At 33.7% G+C, this 16,284-nt stretch overlaps 1 protein-coding gene across 1 annotated transcript in view; it reads left to right on the top strand.

The window, feature by feature from the left end:
* Positions 1-16,284, top strand: part of LOC103601545 (disks large homolog 1-like) — a 164,953-nt gene that overhangs the window by 127,025 nt on the left and 21,644 nt on the right. Inside the window, exons 14-18 of the mRNA XM_008585979.1 lie at positions 2,084-2,117; positions 4,619-4,660; positions 5,422-5,469; positions 6,485-6,586; positions 7,096-7,268. Of these exons, the coding sequence (XP_008584201.1) occupies positions 2,084-2,117; positions 4,619-4,660; positions 5,422-5,469; positions 6,485-6,586; positions 7,096-7,268 (399 nt within the window). The remainder of the gene's footprint in view (positions 1-2,083; positions 2,118-4,618; positions 4,661-5,421; positions 5,470-6,484; positions 6,587-7,095; positions 7,269-16,284) is intronic.

Here is a 16,284-nt window from a genome sequence, read left to right as displayed (position 1 = left end):
AAAAAAAAAAAAAAAAATTTTTTTTTTTTTTTTTTTCCCCCCCCCCCCCCAAAAAAAAGTAATTCATAGTGTCACTTCTAGGTAAGGCCATTTCCTTTGAAACATGGATAGAGAAATTAGAAAAGAAGCTATTCTTCTTTAATAGCTTCATCATTCTTTGTGCTACATGCTCTTAAATCTAATAACACACAAATGGGACATTCAAGGAAAAAAAACTTTTCAGCACCTGTGCAATAAGGAACATCAAATTAGTCGCTCAACTCTCTCATAACAATTATGTATAAACTATTAAAACTTTAATTGCCTTTGTGGCTTTGGTGAGAACCATACTTTTTATTCTTTATGCAGGATATGGGGCCAATGGATTGGATGTGGTTCTATTTTATTTATATATACTTTTTAAAATAGATAAGTGTGGTGGCACTTAAAAACAAGTAAATCAGTTGTGATAATATTCCAGTTAGCCAGGAGACTTCTGATTCTTCTTTTTGGCTTTGATAGCATTGATAAGTCTTTGATGGACCTCTTAGTTTTCTTCCTATTTGCTGATTCATGCCATAAGCATTTAGTTATCTTTTTTAAGATCATTTGGTTTTGAATATTTAGCATTAGCAACTTTCTCTAATTGTCTTGGTTTGCTTTTTTAATAGTATCTTTTCTATTAAAAAGATACTATTAAAGTTCATTGTAGCAACACAAAAAAAAAAGGGATAAAAAGAAAAACTGGTCAGGCCAAAGTAAAATGAAGAAGACCACATAACGCATAAAAAATAATTGAGCAGCAAAATAATCTTTAAAATATCTTTTTGTTATAGAGCACCTAGTACAGAATTAGAAATTTTTTCTAGAAAAATATGGACTATAGTAATAGTGAATCTGATTTACTCCTATCTTTTTTTTGGCGCTGGTTGCTGCAGGGAACTAAACCCTGACCTTGGTATTACAAGTCTGCGCTCTAACCAACTGAGCTGACTGGCCAGCCAGATTTACTCTTATCTTTTTTTGTCAAGTAGCATGTACTCCTTTTTAGGTATAACTGAATTATACTCTTTAAGGTTTTTTTTAATATCTTTAGTTGCAAGATGTTAGAGTTAGAAGAGTTTATACAAAATTAGAAATTCACTTTATGTGATTAAAGTCAAATTTATATAAAAACTGCACACTTTGGTCACAGGAGTCAGCTTCCACAGAGCTGCTAGGCTGGGCCTTTGTACACACAGACAGTAGACATCCCTTTGTTTTGCCCCTCCTTCTCTTCTTCAGCAGTCATTCAATGACAAGCGTAAAAAGAACCTCTTTTCCCGAAAATTCCCCTTCTACAAGAACAAGGACCAGAGTGAGCAGGAAACAAGTGATGCTGACCGTAAGTATGTGGATCCAGTGGTCAACTGAAAATAAATGTAGAGGGACCTACTGCCCTGCAGTTGGTTGTTACCATGGAGACAGTTTCAAGAGCTGCAACAGGTTCCTAATTGTCTTAACAAGGGGCAACTTAACTGTAATAAATTAATCTATATGCTAGTTTTAACTTTTTCTGGCACCTTAGGAATTCTTAATTTTAAGTAAAAAATATTTTTAAGTTATGTTTATAATGTAAACAAATAGATAAATAGAATTGTTTGAAGTAAGGATTCTTATGAAAAAAATTTAACATACATACATTTAAAGAACATTTTAGAGGAAAAACATGGATGGATACCTGAGAAGCTACCTATTGATTTCTAGAAATAGCACTGCCAGTCTTTGATACTAGATTGTCTAGAATCACTCCATTTTATCCTGTTTCTTCATTATATGTAAACAGTCTGAATTTGACTTTTAAAATAGCAAGAAATGATCTAAAAGTTTGCTTCTATGCCCCAATCAGCCTCAAAGCTAGAATTTTCATTCTTTTTGGTAGCTTACATTTAGCTGCTAGCTCATTTCAAACTTTCAGAAATCTATAAAAACGCTCTGTAAGATATGTGCACCTGTAATGGTCTTGGAACTGTCTCTTACTGTAGCACCAATTTTAAGCATCACTGACAACTATTTTCTTTGATTATCTTTTTATTGCTTGCTCTCTGGGGACTACTCTCTACAGGAGATCCCTGACGACATGGGATCAAAAGGCCTGAGTAAGTGATCAAAATACTCCCAAGTTATTTTTTAACCTCCATCTACAGATCTACCTTATTCAGATACATTTTGAGATTCACAGCAATGCCCTTCTGGCATAAGGAGGTGTATGATTTAAATTGTTTTTAGAGTTTTCATGTTTCTAACATGCTTGGGATTTTTATTTCCGTAATAATACATACCATTTGTTTTTATTATGCTCCATTTTTTACGTCACTTGAAAAATTCTCTGCTCATAATTACATTTTCCATTTTGAAATTTTTATGGCAGTTACTTTCGCTAGGGATTTTTTAAATATAAAGACTTTTTTTAAGGTTTTCAAAATAGTGACATCTGCCCTCACTATTAGAGTGCAGAAATATGCTTCCTTAGAGTTTTATGTCATCCTTTTTTTGATAAAATAAGTTAAAATCACTTTGATTATGTGTTAGAAAAGCATAGCTATAATGCAGAAATATAAAACAATATATCTTAATTACTAGAGAAGAATTGCAGACATCAAATTCAAGTAGCTGTATATTTGGGGGGAAATTGTGTATCTCTTTTTTAAAGAGGTTATAAATTATGAAAAAGAGTTATAAAGAAATATTATCCTTTGTTTTTCCTTTAACCAACATGCTGTCTCTGTTTTGGGTTTTTGTTGCTATTGTTCTTGTTTAATTTTCTTAATCTAGTTACTTAATCTTCATGTAAAGCTTGGCACAGAGGCTGATATATAGAAGGCATTCAATAAATTTGGAATGAATGAATGAAGCAAGAAGCCATTGTAGCAAACAAAACTTTTAATTTGGGTGTTTTCAAATTGTTTAACTGTGAAAACTTACCAAATACTACTAAGTAATTTTAGGTGACAGTGTCTCTTAGAAGTAATCTTAAGGCTAGTTTTTTTCTAAATGGTTCTTTCCATTTTGATTATTAAGCATATTGAAAACATTTCTTTGTAATTCATTGATCATTAAGGATATAGCCAATATCTTTTAACTTTCTAAGATCTACATTTTACATTAATAAACAATAAATTTCACAGAAATTTGTTTCCTGATTTCTGCTAACTTTATACTGGAATTTTAATCTAAACTATAGGTACTTGACTTTTATTTCAACCTTAATGATTTAGGTTTGTATTAGATTTAAGACAGTATGCTGTATGTGTAATTATTTCTGTTAGATACACTTTATTTTCACATGTGTCTTTTTAGGATTTGGTAAGGGCCACAGATTTCCTATTACTAGTGGTACCCTTTTTCAAATCTTACATTTGGGAAAAACTATCAATGAAAACCTTCAAAACTGGAAAATATTACCTGAGATGTGGGGAGAAAATATTACAGTTTCTATTTATACCTACTTTTCGCCAAAAAGTAAGGAAGATGTGCACCGCCACGCTCCCAAGCGGCGCACTGTAGCAGTGCGCCACCGGGCCGGCCCCATGACAACATATTTTTGAGATGGTAGGGATCAGGAAAAGGATCCACAGATTTTTATTATCTGTTGGGTCAACAGAGACCTATAGAAAACTCAGGAAAAGGAACTAAATGAGGAATCTGTTTCCTGTATTGATATTGCTATGATAAATGATAATTACACCCTGAGCTTTTATCTTTGACTGTAGTTGAAGATAGGGACTGGGAAAGAAAAACAATATAAAAATGGTAACTGATTATCAGACAGTGTCATTTAGAAAAGACTTGATTTTTCTGGACAGTGACTTAAGATCCCTTGAATCAATAGGTCTTATGTGCTTTAATTCACAGGAATTGAAAGATGTATTCACCTGGTAGCTTGATGATCATCAGATCAAGATTTTATTCAGAAAATTTTGAGGGAGACAAAAATAACAGTAAAATCCTAAAACTGGATATTAGTCTTTTTTAAAATACATGCCACCCTCTAGGATTCCCTTCCATTTGGCTTTTTTTGAGACATCTGAATTTATGGCATTTAAAATGCTTCATCTGTATGTTCTCTGAAACATGGATTTTCATTGCTTTTCAGGAACAAAAGAGAAGCTGGGCTAAATATAAGATCATCTATTCACTTTTGAATTACAAAGATATTCCTTCATTAAAATGGTCATCTATTTGCTCAAATACAACTTGTCTCCTTAGCCACTCATTACTATTTTATCAATTAAATGATGCCAACTACGGTTTCTCTTTTTGAGTTTTATGTCTACAAATGGAATAATTTAGGATTACTTTGCCCTCTGTCATATTCTACTTGCTATTCGTAATATAGATTTTATTCATAAACTGTGTTATACAAAAATTAGACATTGTCCTTAATTACAGGTGTTTCGCATGCTAATTCATGTTTATTTGAAAAAGTTAAACTTTTCAAAGAAAATCAGAAATTCTTTTTAAAAATTTGTTGGTTGTGTGTTGTTTATATCTCAACATTTTGTAATGTCACCCTGTTTTTATTTTGGTAATTTGCTTTTATCAGCTTTTAAACTCATGACACTGTTTTCTTTATTGTTTTCATTGTCTGCAATTACAGAGCATGTAACTTCTAATGCCAGCGATAGTGAAAGTAGTTACCGTAAGTGTTTAAATTACTTGTTTTTTTGTAATCTCAAGTAATATACATCCTTGGGTGGCAGGACTATTTCTTAGTGATATATTCTAAAAACTGAAAATTAGATAACAGTATTTTAAAATCAGGGAGAGTGGGACGAGGTGACCGAGTGGTTAAGGCGATGGACTGCTAAAATCAGGGAGAGCCAAGTAAAATCATGTACGTGAAAAATAAGATTATACTGTACATACAGAGGTTAATTTCCAAAGTCTTAATAAAATACTAAATACTTTTTACAGTGTTGTTTGTGTACACGGTATGTGTGTGTGTATATATTTTATAAGAAATAAATATTTATTTAAATGTGGGTAAACTTATATTTTGACATTTTGTTTAGTAATTCTGTTTTTAACATGAATGCTAAAATAATATTTTTCAGTAATGCTAAATTATAATTAGCTTGATTTCCTTTCTTATTCTGTCACCAATACTGGTCTGGGACAAGTCATTGTTTATTACCAGCTCTTGGCAAACATAAGAAATGAAGGAAAATTTTTCCATGATTGCTTAAAAAGTAATAGATTTTTTTTTTTTTTTTTTTTTTTTGGTGTTTTATACTACATTCTTGGGATTAAATGAACTGTACATGCATGTGAAGTTTTTAAACAGATTGGGGCATGGGAGAAGGGGAGAGTACATGAATATTATCAGTGTAGCACCGTAGCACCTTAAAAATTAAAATCGTTTTTCTAACTTTTTTTCTTTACTGCTGTCTAATATGAAAGTAATCTTGATTACAGATGAGTATGGTTGCTCAAAAGGTCCATCCTGTTAATATTAGTTCCTAATATTTTCATGTTGACAATATATACTTTTAATACTCATTCATTTATTCATTCGGTTGGTAATTTTTTTCTACATATAGTTACTTAAAGATTTTTTTTTTTTTTTTTTTTTTTTGGTGTGGGAATGTGATTTCTTGTATTTTAACATTTTATTAACTTATAATCAGAACCCACTATAGAGTAGCTGAATGGCTTTGTAGACTAAAACAAGGTGATGAAAGTATATATTGTCTCTCTCACCATTTGCATGAATTGTTATGGTGTGGAATATTCAAATTGCATGATTTTGCTAGTATGTAAACCATGTTTTACATCCAGTACTTTTTAAAAAGTTTGTAAAATATCTGTTTTATATACTATGATAATAAAATTTAAAACAAAGAAATACACTTTCAAAGCAGGGAAGAATATGTCAATATATGAATTTGAAAGACCTGCAACTGCATACATATAATATAAACTGATGACAAAATTAGTGATATACTTGTTATAGAATCTTGATAATCGAGAAAATCTTCAGATACATTTCCGATATTGATTGCTTTCCACCATGATCCCTTACAACCCAATGTATACACTTCTGTTAGATCATCTTTCTAGAATACTCCTATGATTATATTACTTCCTACATCTGATTTCTTTTTTGTTCTTCTTTGCTGTACTTCCTTACAATTTCTGCTCCAAAAACCATCAGTAAAACACTATATTTTGTTTTCTCATTTGTGATGACATGATGTTAGCAATGTATACAAACATTATCTGCTAAAATGTCAAATTTAACTTGGTTGGATTATCAAGTGTATGATTTCTAGCAGAAGATTGAGTCAAGTTTAAGATCTTAGTAAAGGTTTATAAAATAGCAAGTTAGGCATCCTTGGTTGATGGTAGAGTGGAGTGGAGATTTCTTCATAACAGTTAAGGATGTTTTTGTTCTCTGATAAAATAAAATACATTGATGTTTGTAAAGTGTTTATTCCTTTTAACATGCAGTTTTTCTTTATAGTTAATTATACTCGACCAGTAATCATATTGGGACCTATGAAAGACAGGATAAATGATGACCTGATCTCAGAATTTCCTGACAAATTTGGATCCTGTGTTCCTCGTGAGTAACCCAAACAAAAATCCTTAATTATTGTTCTTAACTGTTACTGTGTGTGGTAATAGTAAACATAACCATTTTTTAGTAGTTTATACTTAGGTTTTGTTTTTTTTTTTTAATCAGTTCCTCCTGCGTCATCTATATTATTGTCCTTGGGGCTGGCTGTTTAGCTCAGTTGGTTAGAGCACGAAGTTATAAGACCAAGGTCAAGGGTTCAAATCCCCATAAGAGCCAGCCACAAAAACAAAAAACAAATACAAATATACATATTATTGTCCTTTCTCAGATTTAAATTAATCTCTGTTGTGATGAACTTTCCTTTTTTTTTTTTGGTGGCTGGCCAGTACAGGGATACAAATTTTTCACCTTGGTATTATAACACCACGTTCTAACCAACTGAGCTTCTGGCCAGTCCTGTTGTGTTGGACTTTACAAAACAATGATTTAAGGAGAAAATGAATTAATTTTGTTTTTAAATATTAAATACTTCCCTAAGTTCTTTTCTATTAAAGATACAACTAGACCAAAACGAGATTATGAGGTAGATGGAAGAGATTATCATTTTGTGACTTCAAGAGAGCAGATGGAAAAAGATATCCAGGAACACAAATTCATTGAAGCTGGCCAGTATAACAATCATCTGTATGGAACAAGTGTTCAGTCTGTACGAGAAGTAGCAGAAAAGGTAAGCCTTAAAATAATCCTATAATATAGTTTCCAATCAGATAAGCCTTTGACAGTGTGTAAGAATGATGGGAAAGTTTTAGTTCATATTTATGAAAAAAGACATAGAAGATAAAATAGAAAATTAAGGTAGACAAAATGAGACTAGAAATGATAACACAAATATCTCTAAAAGGGGAGGTTATTATGTTAAAGACAGTTATTAGAGATAGACCTTGTGTTTGGCCTTAGCCTTCCAACATACAACATAATTAAGGAGTTATCAGCTATGTCCATCAATAAAAATGAGTGACATGTTCAAGGTAAGTGTAGTTGCTCCTGGTATTGAGACTAGACAAAAATTTCTCCTTTGAGTCTTCACTTTAAAAGACAGTGTGATAAATACTCAAAAATGCTATAATAGCAACAGATTTTATGAAAACATCCTTCAGAGTAATCTAATGATATACTGACATTGAGTTAAAACATTTTTCTGATGAGACCAAAACAGTGTACCTTCAGGCACACTGCTATGCTTAATCACTCTTTGGGCCGAGAAAATAATCAGCCAATTATTTTATACCTTCAGGACTAATAGTTTAAGACTCAGTCATGAAATACCTGCAAAACACAAAACAGTAATTCAGCATGTCAGTTTTCCATGTGTGAATTCTGCTTTTTCTTTTTCTTTTTTTTCTTTTTTTTTTTTTCCTTTTTGTCTCTTTTTTTGTGACCGGCAACGGATCGCAGCCCTCGGTGTTGCCCCGCACCTCGCTCAGCCAGTGAGCAGCCGGTCTGTATGTGGGATCCGAACCCTCGGCGGGAGCGCCACTGCACTTCCCAAGCGGCGCACTGTAGCAGGGCGCCACCGGGCCGGCCCTAAATTCTGCTTTTTCTATAAGAAGTTTGTTTAATCCTGATTAGTTTCAAAATTTTGAAAAAAATGGAAATGTCCCACAAGTGATGGCAAAGGATTTGGGGAAATGGAAAACCTTAGATATTGTTACTGGAAATATGAACTTTTGAGAACAGTTTGGCAATACCTAATAAATGTACACACCCTATGATCCAGAAATTCTACTGCTTGATATCTAAGTATAGATTCACACATGAGGAACATGTGTTCATAGTAGGGTTTTGTTTTGTTTTGTTTTTCTTTTTTTGGCAGCTGGCCAGTATGGGGATCAAACACTGGACTTTGTTGCTACCAGCACCATGTTCTAACCAACTGAGCTAACTGGCCAGCCTTGTAGTAGCTCTTTATGATAGCGAAAAATTAGAATCAACAAAGAGGGATTGATGATTAACTGTTATTTATTCATGCAGTGGGATGCAGCAGCTAGAGTGAATAAACTAGTATATTCACTAGTTAGTTGTATCCACATTGGTAAATCTCAAAATTATAAATAGTGAATGAGTCAGGTTGCAAATGATACGTACAGTATGATACTATTTATGTAAACTTTAAAAAATACTAAACAGCCTATATAATTTGTGTATACATGTTTAGTAAACATAAAAACATGCAAGGAAATGCTACACATTTACTTCAGGTGTGTATACAGCCACTATCCATTGGTTTCCCTATGGGAAGATAGGGAAGGAAATTGGAGCTCTAGCTTTTTTGGAATGTTTTATTTCTTTAAAAAATCTTTGGTTTTTTATCTTATAACACACCCTCACCCACCTAAAAGACAGATAATATTCAAACTTAAAATTACTGATAAATAGAAAGCAAAAGCAGTCTGGGGAAAAAAATGCATGAAAGAGAAAAGAGAAGAGCAAACATTGGGTTTAAGATTGATCAAAAATCACTGCCAAAAAGAGAAAGTCCACTCTATGTGCAAAATTATTGAGAAGTTGTCTTGCTAGGTCAGAGTAGGGGAGGGATCTAACAGCACACAAGGGACTCAAATGGAAGCAGTTTTGGAAAGGTAGCTCTTCAGGGGAGAAAAGATTAAAAAGGGAGAGGTGCTCTTAACATACAACTATCGGTACAAGATCATTATACAAAAATTAATTATATTTCTGTGTGCTAGTATTGACCAATCAGAAATGGAAATTCTAATAAACAATATTTACAGTAGCATCAAAAGTATTAAATACTTGGGGCCGGCCCGATGGCGCACTGGATAGTGCGCCGCTTGGGAAGCGCGGCGGCGCTCCCGTCCAAGGGTTCGGGTCCCACATACGGACCGGTTCCCGCTCACTGGCTGAGCGAGGCGCGGGGGCAACACCGAGGGTTGCAATCCCGTTGCCGGTCCCCGGTCCGGTACGGGGGCAACACTGAGGGTTGCGATCCGTTGCCGGACACGGAAAAAGACAAAAGACAAAAAAAATAAAAAAAAAAAAGTATTAAATACTTGGATATAAATCTGACAAAAGATACGCAGACCTGTATACAAAAAACTACAAAGTATTGCCAAGAGAAATTAAAGATGACCTAAACAAATGGTGAGATACCCCATGTTCATGGGTTGAAAGACTCAATATGATGTAGGTATCCGTTCTTTCCGGACTGAGCTCTTAGGCCCAGTACAACCCCAATTAAATTCCAAGCTGACCTTTTGGTAGAAATTGACATAATAATTCTAAAATTCACATGGGAATGAAAAAAATCTAGAATAGCCAAGACAATTGTGAAAAAGAACAAAGTTGGAAGACTCACACTATGTGATTTCAAGACATATTATTTAAAAAATGGTAATCATGACAATGTGGTATTGGCATGAAGACAGACAAATAGATAGATGGAAAACAGTAAAGAGTCCTGAAATAAACAACATCCATATATATGGACATATGAACAAAGGTTCAAAGGCAATTCAATGGAGAAGGAGATAGTCTTTCAAGAAATGGCGCTAGAACAATTAACTATAGCCACATCTCATACCATATACAAAAGTTAACTCAAAATGAATTATAAATGTGAAGCCTAAAACTGTAAACTTTCAAGAAAAAAACATAGGATAAAATCATCATGACTTTGAGTTAGACAAAAATTTCTAAAATACCATACCAAAGGCACAGTCCATAAAAGAAAAAAAATAATAAATTGGATTTCATCAAAATTAAAACTTCTGCTCTTGAAAAAAACACTGCTAAGAATAAAAAGACAAGCCATGTACTAGGAGAAAATATTTTAAAATCATACATCTGATTTAAAAAAAAAAAATCTTGTATCCAGAATATATAGAGAACTCTTGCAACACAACAATAAAGACAACCCAGTTTAAAAACAGGCAAAACATTTGGTTAGACATTTTTCCAAAGAAGATACACAGGTGGCCCATAAGCAAATGAAAAGATGTTCAGCATCATTAGTCATTAGGGAAATGCAAATTGAAATGATAATGAGGTATCACTATACACCCATTAGAATGGCTAAATTTTTAAAAACTGACTTTACTAAGTTTTAGCAAAAATGTGGAACAACTGGAACTCACATACTCTGCTGGTGGGAATGGTATAGCCACTTTGAAAAACAGTTTAAACATACGCCTAACATATAGTCCACTTCTAGGTTAGTAGCCAAGAAAAAAGAAAGCATATGTCCATACAATGACTTGTACGTGAATGTTCATAGCAGCTATATTTGTAATAGACAAAAACTGAAAACAACCAAATGTTCCTCAACCAGTGAATGGATAAAGAAACTGTGGTATATCCATGCAGTGTATGTCCATACAATGACTTGTACGTGAATGTTCATAGCAGCTATATTTGTAATAGACAAAAATTGAAAACAACCAAATGTTCCTCAACCAGTGAATGGATAAAGAAACTGTGGTATATCCATGCAGTAGAATACTATTCAGCAATAAAAAGGAATAAACTATTGATACTTGTATATACAGCAACATGGATGAATTCCCAGAATAATTATGCTGAATGAAAGAAGCCAGACAACAAAGGAGTATATACTGAATGATTCTACTTAATATTAAGTTCTAGAAATTTCATAGTAATCTGTAGTAACAGAAAAGATCAGTGATTGCTTGGGGAGGGCTGGAAGAGAAGAAGGATTACAAAGAGGCAGGCATGAGGAAACTTTTGGGGATGATTGATATGTTTATTGCCTTGATTGTGATGATGATTTCAGTGTGTATATATGTGTCAAAATTTATCAAATTGTGTATAGTTTATTGTATGTCATTTATGCCTTAATCAAGCTGTTTTTGAAAAAAACAGTTCTGGTGCTTTGGGGAAAATTTATATCCTTTCTGAACTACTCAATTTTTGTCACTGGCATATATTTTTTCATAATAATAATTAATAAAAAGTTTTTCAAAAGAAATTTATAAGGTTAAGAATAAAAAAACAGAAGACCTAAAAGAATTAACAGGCAAACAACAAGCTAACCTGATTTTTTTTAAAAAGGAGAAAATCACAAATAATTGGAAGAGAGAAATGATGAGGGAATAACCATTGAATCATTGTGAAATCATGAAAGACTACTTTGCATATCTTCGTGTAAATAAATAGGAAACCTTGGATGAGATGGGTGATTTCCTAAGAAAATACAATTTACCAAATTTGACCTATTAGAGACAGAAAAATTATTAATCAGTTGCTTTAGAAGAAATACAGCAGCAAGTTATCAAGCACCTACCCCGACATGAAAGAACCAGGCCCACATGCCTTCTCAGGGGAATTATACCAAATCTTCGAAGGTTAAATAATCCTAAAGTTTTATAAACTGTTCAAGAATATTGAAAATCAAGGGACTTTTTCTCATTCTTTTCATTAACAAGTATAATATTAATATACTTGATGAAGACAGAAAAAAAACACCAAAATCACTTACAGATATCAATGCGAAAGTATTAAATATTTTAGTAAACAGAACCCAATACCATATTTGTAAAAATGATATACCATGATGATATGGAATTAAAGGAATTCAGAAGCAGCATTTTTAAAAAAAGGGTAAATCCATTATTATAATCTTCCACATTAATAGATCTAAAGAGAAAAATCTGCCTTTGGCAGAATTCAACACCTTTCCTGGGAAAAAACTGAGAAACAGGGGTTGATATTATTTTTAAAGTGGGGGAGGGGAGATTGAGGTGGATTAATGGATGGCTAAATAGATATTTTTAGTTTTAAATCCTTAATGGGAGAACACTTAAGGCGCAATCCATTATGATAAAGAACAAGGCAAGGATGTGCAGTATCTCCACTACTGTTCAACATTGAACTCAAGGTATCAGTCAACATTATCAGACAAAGAAATCAATTAGAGGCATAAGAATTGGAAAAGAAGTAAACCTGTCTCTATTTTCAGATAATATACCTAGCATACCATATATACATAGTTATAGAATTTATTTTGTCACCTATGTCACAGGCTACGAAAAAATTTTTGTTTTGTAAAATACAGTATAAATCCATTATAAAATTAAAGACTTTTACATAACGAAAGATTAAAGTAACAGTTAACAAAGTTAATATGCAGAAATTAATATCCTTCATATATGTGAACGATAACCCGTTAGAAGATACAATGATAAAGGGCCGGCCCCGTGGCTCACTCGGGAGAGTGCAGCGCTGGTAGCGCCAAGACCAAGGGTTGCAATCCCCTTATCCGTCAAAAAAAAAAAAAAAAAGAAGAAGATAATGATAAGGCTGGCCGGTTAGCTCAGTTGGTTAGAGCATACTGCTGATAACACTAAGGTCTAACGTTCAATCTCTGTACCTGCCAATCAAAAAGAAAAGAAGGTACATTGATAAAACCCTATTCATAATATAAGAAATAGAATACAAAATACTTAACTAAACTTAGTAAGAAATATGCAGGCATGGATGAGGAAACCTGTAAAACACAATATTAGACTTGAATAACTGGAAAGACATCCCTTGTTCTTGGCTGGAACACCTCAGTATTATAAAGCTGTCAGTTCTGCCTAAGTTATAGTGTAAGCACTATTGCAATAAAAATACCTGTCAGCTCTTTTATGGGGCTAGACAAGACAAACTGAAGTTCATGTGAGAAGCCAAGACAACACAAAAGAAAAGCTACAAGGAGTTCTAGCCCTAACAGATATTACAGTGTACTAGAAAGTCTTTTCTATTAAAACAGTGTGGTACTGGCACATGAATAGACAAACCAATAAATAGAAAAGACAGTCCACAAAAGACCACATGGAAATACAGTAGATGATAACTGTACCATCTCAAGTCACAGGGGCTTTTAATAATCAGCTTTTTAATAAATGGTGCTGGGACAACTGGGAAAAACATGAGTTAGATCCACACTTTACACCGTGCACAAAAAGTAGCTCTAATACAATTGACAGAAGAAAACATAACCTAGACATAGGGAAAGTATTTTTTAACCATGTATCAAAATTCAGATGCAAGAGAAGATTGATAGATTTGACCACTTAAAAATAAAAAGTAAATTAAAAACCTGTTTTATGGCCAAAAAACTATTGGAAAACACCATTAACAAGTTCAAAAACTGATACCAGCCAGCCAGCCAACAACAGCAAAAAGAATGACAAAGTTTGCAAGAAAAAGATTGATATTCGCAATATATAAAGAACTCTTAAAAACACAAGGAATACAGACCAAAAATCCAATAGAAAAATGTGAATTCAGGGCTGGCCGGTTAGCTCAAATGATTAGAGCACAGCCTTATAACACCAAGGTCATGGGTTTGGATCCCCATACTGGCCAACTGCCAAAAAAAATAATAATTTTTTTAAGAACTATGTGAATACATAATTCATACAAAAATAAGATATAAAAATGACCCTTATACATAAGGGATGATGCCTAAACTTTGTCATTATTAAAGAAATGTAAATTAAGTCTACACTAAAATTGCATTTTTCACCTATCAGACTGGTGGAAAAAATGTGAAAAGACATTTTCTTGGTGAGGCTGAGGGGAAACAGACACTCATGCATTACTAGTGGAAATGCAAACTGGTACAGTTTTGGAGGGGAATTTGGCAATATCTAGCAAAACCACATATGCATCTACCCTTCAACCAAGTAATCCACTTTATAGGAGTTTATCCCAAAAATACACTCCGACAATGTGAATATATATGTGCAAAAGGGTATTCATTGCAGCATTGTTTGTAATTATGAAATATTGGAGATCATCTGAGTGCCCAGATATAGGAGAGTTATTTGAATAATCAGTTTTACATCCACACAATGGAGTTCTCTGAAGCTATAAAATAATAACAAATAAGGTATCTATGAACTGATATGCAGCATACAAAAGAGATCTATGGTGTGATACTTTTTGTGTAAGAAAGAAGAGGAGGGGCCGGCCCGGTGGCTCACTCGGGAGAGTGCGGTGCTGATAACACCAAGGCCCCGGGTTCGGATCCCATATAGGGATGGCCGGTTCGCTCACTGGCTGGGCGTGGTGCTGACAACACCAAGTCAAGGGTTAAGATCCCCTTACCGGTCATCTTTTAAAAAAAAAAAAGAAAGAAGAGGAAATGAGAAAATACACATATATCTGCTCAGTTGTGGGAAAATAAACATGGAAGGATAAATCAGAACCTAATGACACTGGTTACCTATGGATTGAGAGATGCAAAGGATGGGGAACTAGGAATGGGGTAGAAAGGGTTGGAGGTGTGACTTCTCTCCGCATGTACATTTTTGTATGATTTTGACTTTTAGAACTATGTTAACATTTTTCATATTCAAAAAAAATTAAAAGTCAATTAGGACAGATGAGAGAAAAGCAAAATGATGAACCTGTGTATTTCAAATGAGTAACTTAACTACATTGAAGGAGAAGTCTTAAACCAAATAATTCTTGAACACAAGCTAAAGACAAAAAGATCTATAACCAAATATTGAACTCTAATTAGTAGGTTTGTTTTTCACAGTGGTATGGGCTAACACTTCTGAAACTAATGTATGTTCTAGGGTTGAGCAAATAATATATTGACGATAGTGGGAGCCAGGTTTTTCACTGTCAGAAAAGGGGAAGGGCCAGCCCATGGCTCACTTGGGAGAGTGTGGTGCTGATAACACCAAGGCCATGGGTTCGGATCCCTATATAGGGATGGCCGGTTAGCTCACTTGGAAGAGTGTGGTGCTGACAACACCAAGTCAAGGATTAGGATCCCCTTACAGGTCATCTTTTTGAAAAAAAAAAAAAAGAAAGAAAAGGGGAGAGGGTACAATGAATTCTTGTGATATTAGAGATGTTAGAGAATTAGAGCTATGACTATGAACCCATGTTATAGATAGATGTAGAAATAGATATGTGTGTATATATACATACATGTGTTTATTTGCTAAGAAGTCCTAAAAAACAACCTAGTAAACAATGAGGATATCTAGTGCCCAGATCTTGGTTTCTAAATATCATTCTCCATTAAAAAGATGGAGCTGGCCAGTTAGCTCAGCTGGTTTAGAGCACAGCCTTAAAACGCAAAGGTCACAGGTTCGGATCCCTGGACCAGCCAGCCACCAAAAAAAAAAAAGATCCAGGACTCCTTGGAGAAATGGCTGATTCCAAGGCTGGGAAAGTACAAGATGAGCCAAGAACAGACATTTTGCCAGAAAAATAAGGAAGTGCTCAAAGAACCATGAGGATATATCAAAAAGACACAGAAGCCAACCTGTAGGGCCCCCTACTGGCCAAGTATGGGATAATTTGAATATCGAAATAAATGATGATAATTAAGTACACCTATTAAGTTGAAATTATCATTTATTGACAAAGACTCTAACTCTTAGATTATAAGATGCATTATGAGGAAGGACCTGGTTTAAAATATGTTATAATAAAATCTGTTTGATAAATTATAAGAACTGCCCGGTTTAAAATATTTTATAATAAAATCTGTTTGATAAATTATAAGAACTGCCCAGTTTAAAATGGAAAATGCTCGTCTATATTAAAAACCTAAATTGCCTTTGTCAGTGAATTGAAGCATGTCAAAAAAGTTATCATTTAAATCCAGAATCGGAGGGCCGGTCCATGGCTCACTCGGGAGAGTGTGGTGCTGATAACACCAAGGCCATGGGTTCGGATCCTATATAGGGATGGCCAGT

The sequence above is a fragment of the Galeopterus variegatus genome, unplaced genomic scaffold (genome assembly GCF_000696425.1).
Source record: "Galeopterus variegatus unplaced genomic scaffold, G_variegatus-3.0.2 Scaffold3785, whole genome shotgun sequence".
NCBI classification, from domain to species: domain Eukaryota; kingdom Metazoa; phylum Chordata; class Mammalia; order Dermoptera; family Cynocephalidae; genus Galeopterus; species Galeopterus variegatus.
The sequence above is the reverse complement of the archived record's forward strand: the minus strand, read 5'-3'. Positions and strand labels throughout refer to the sequence as shown.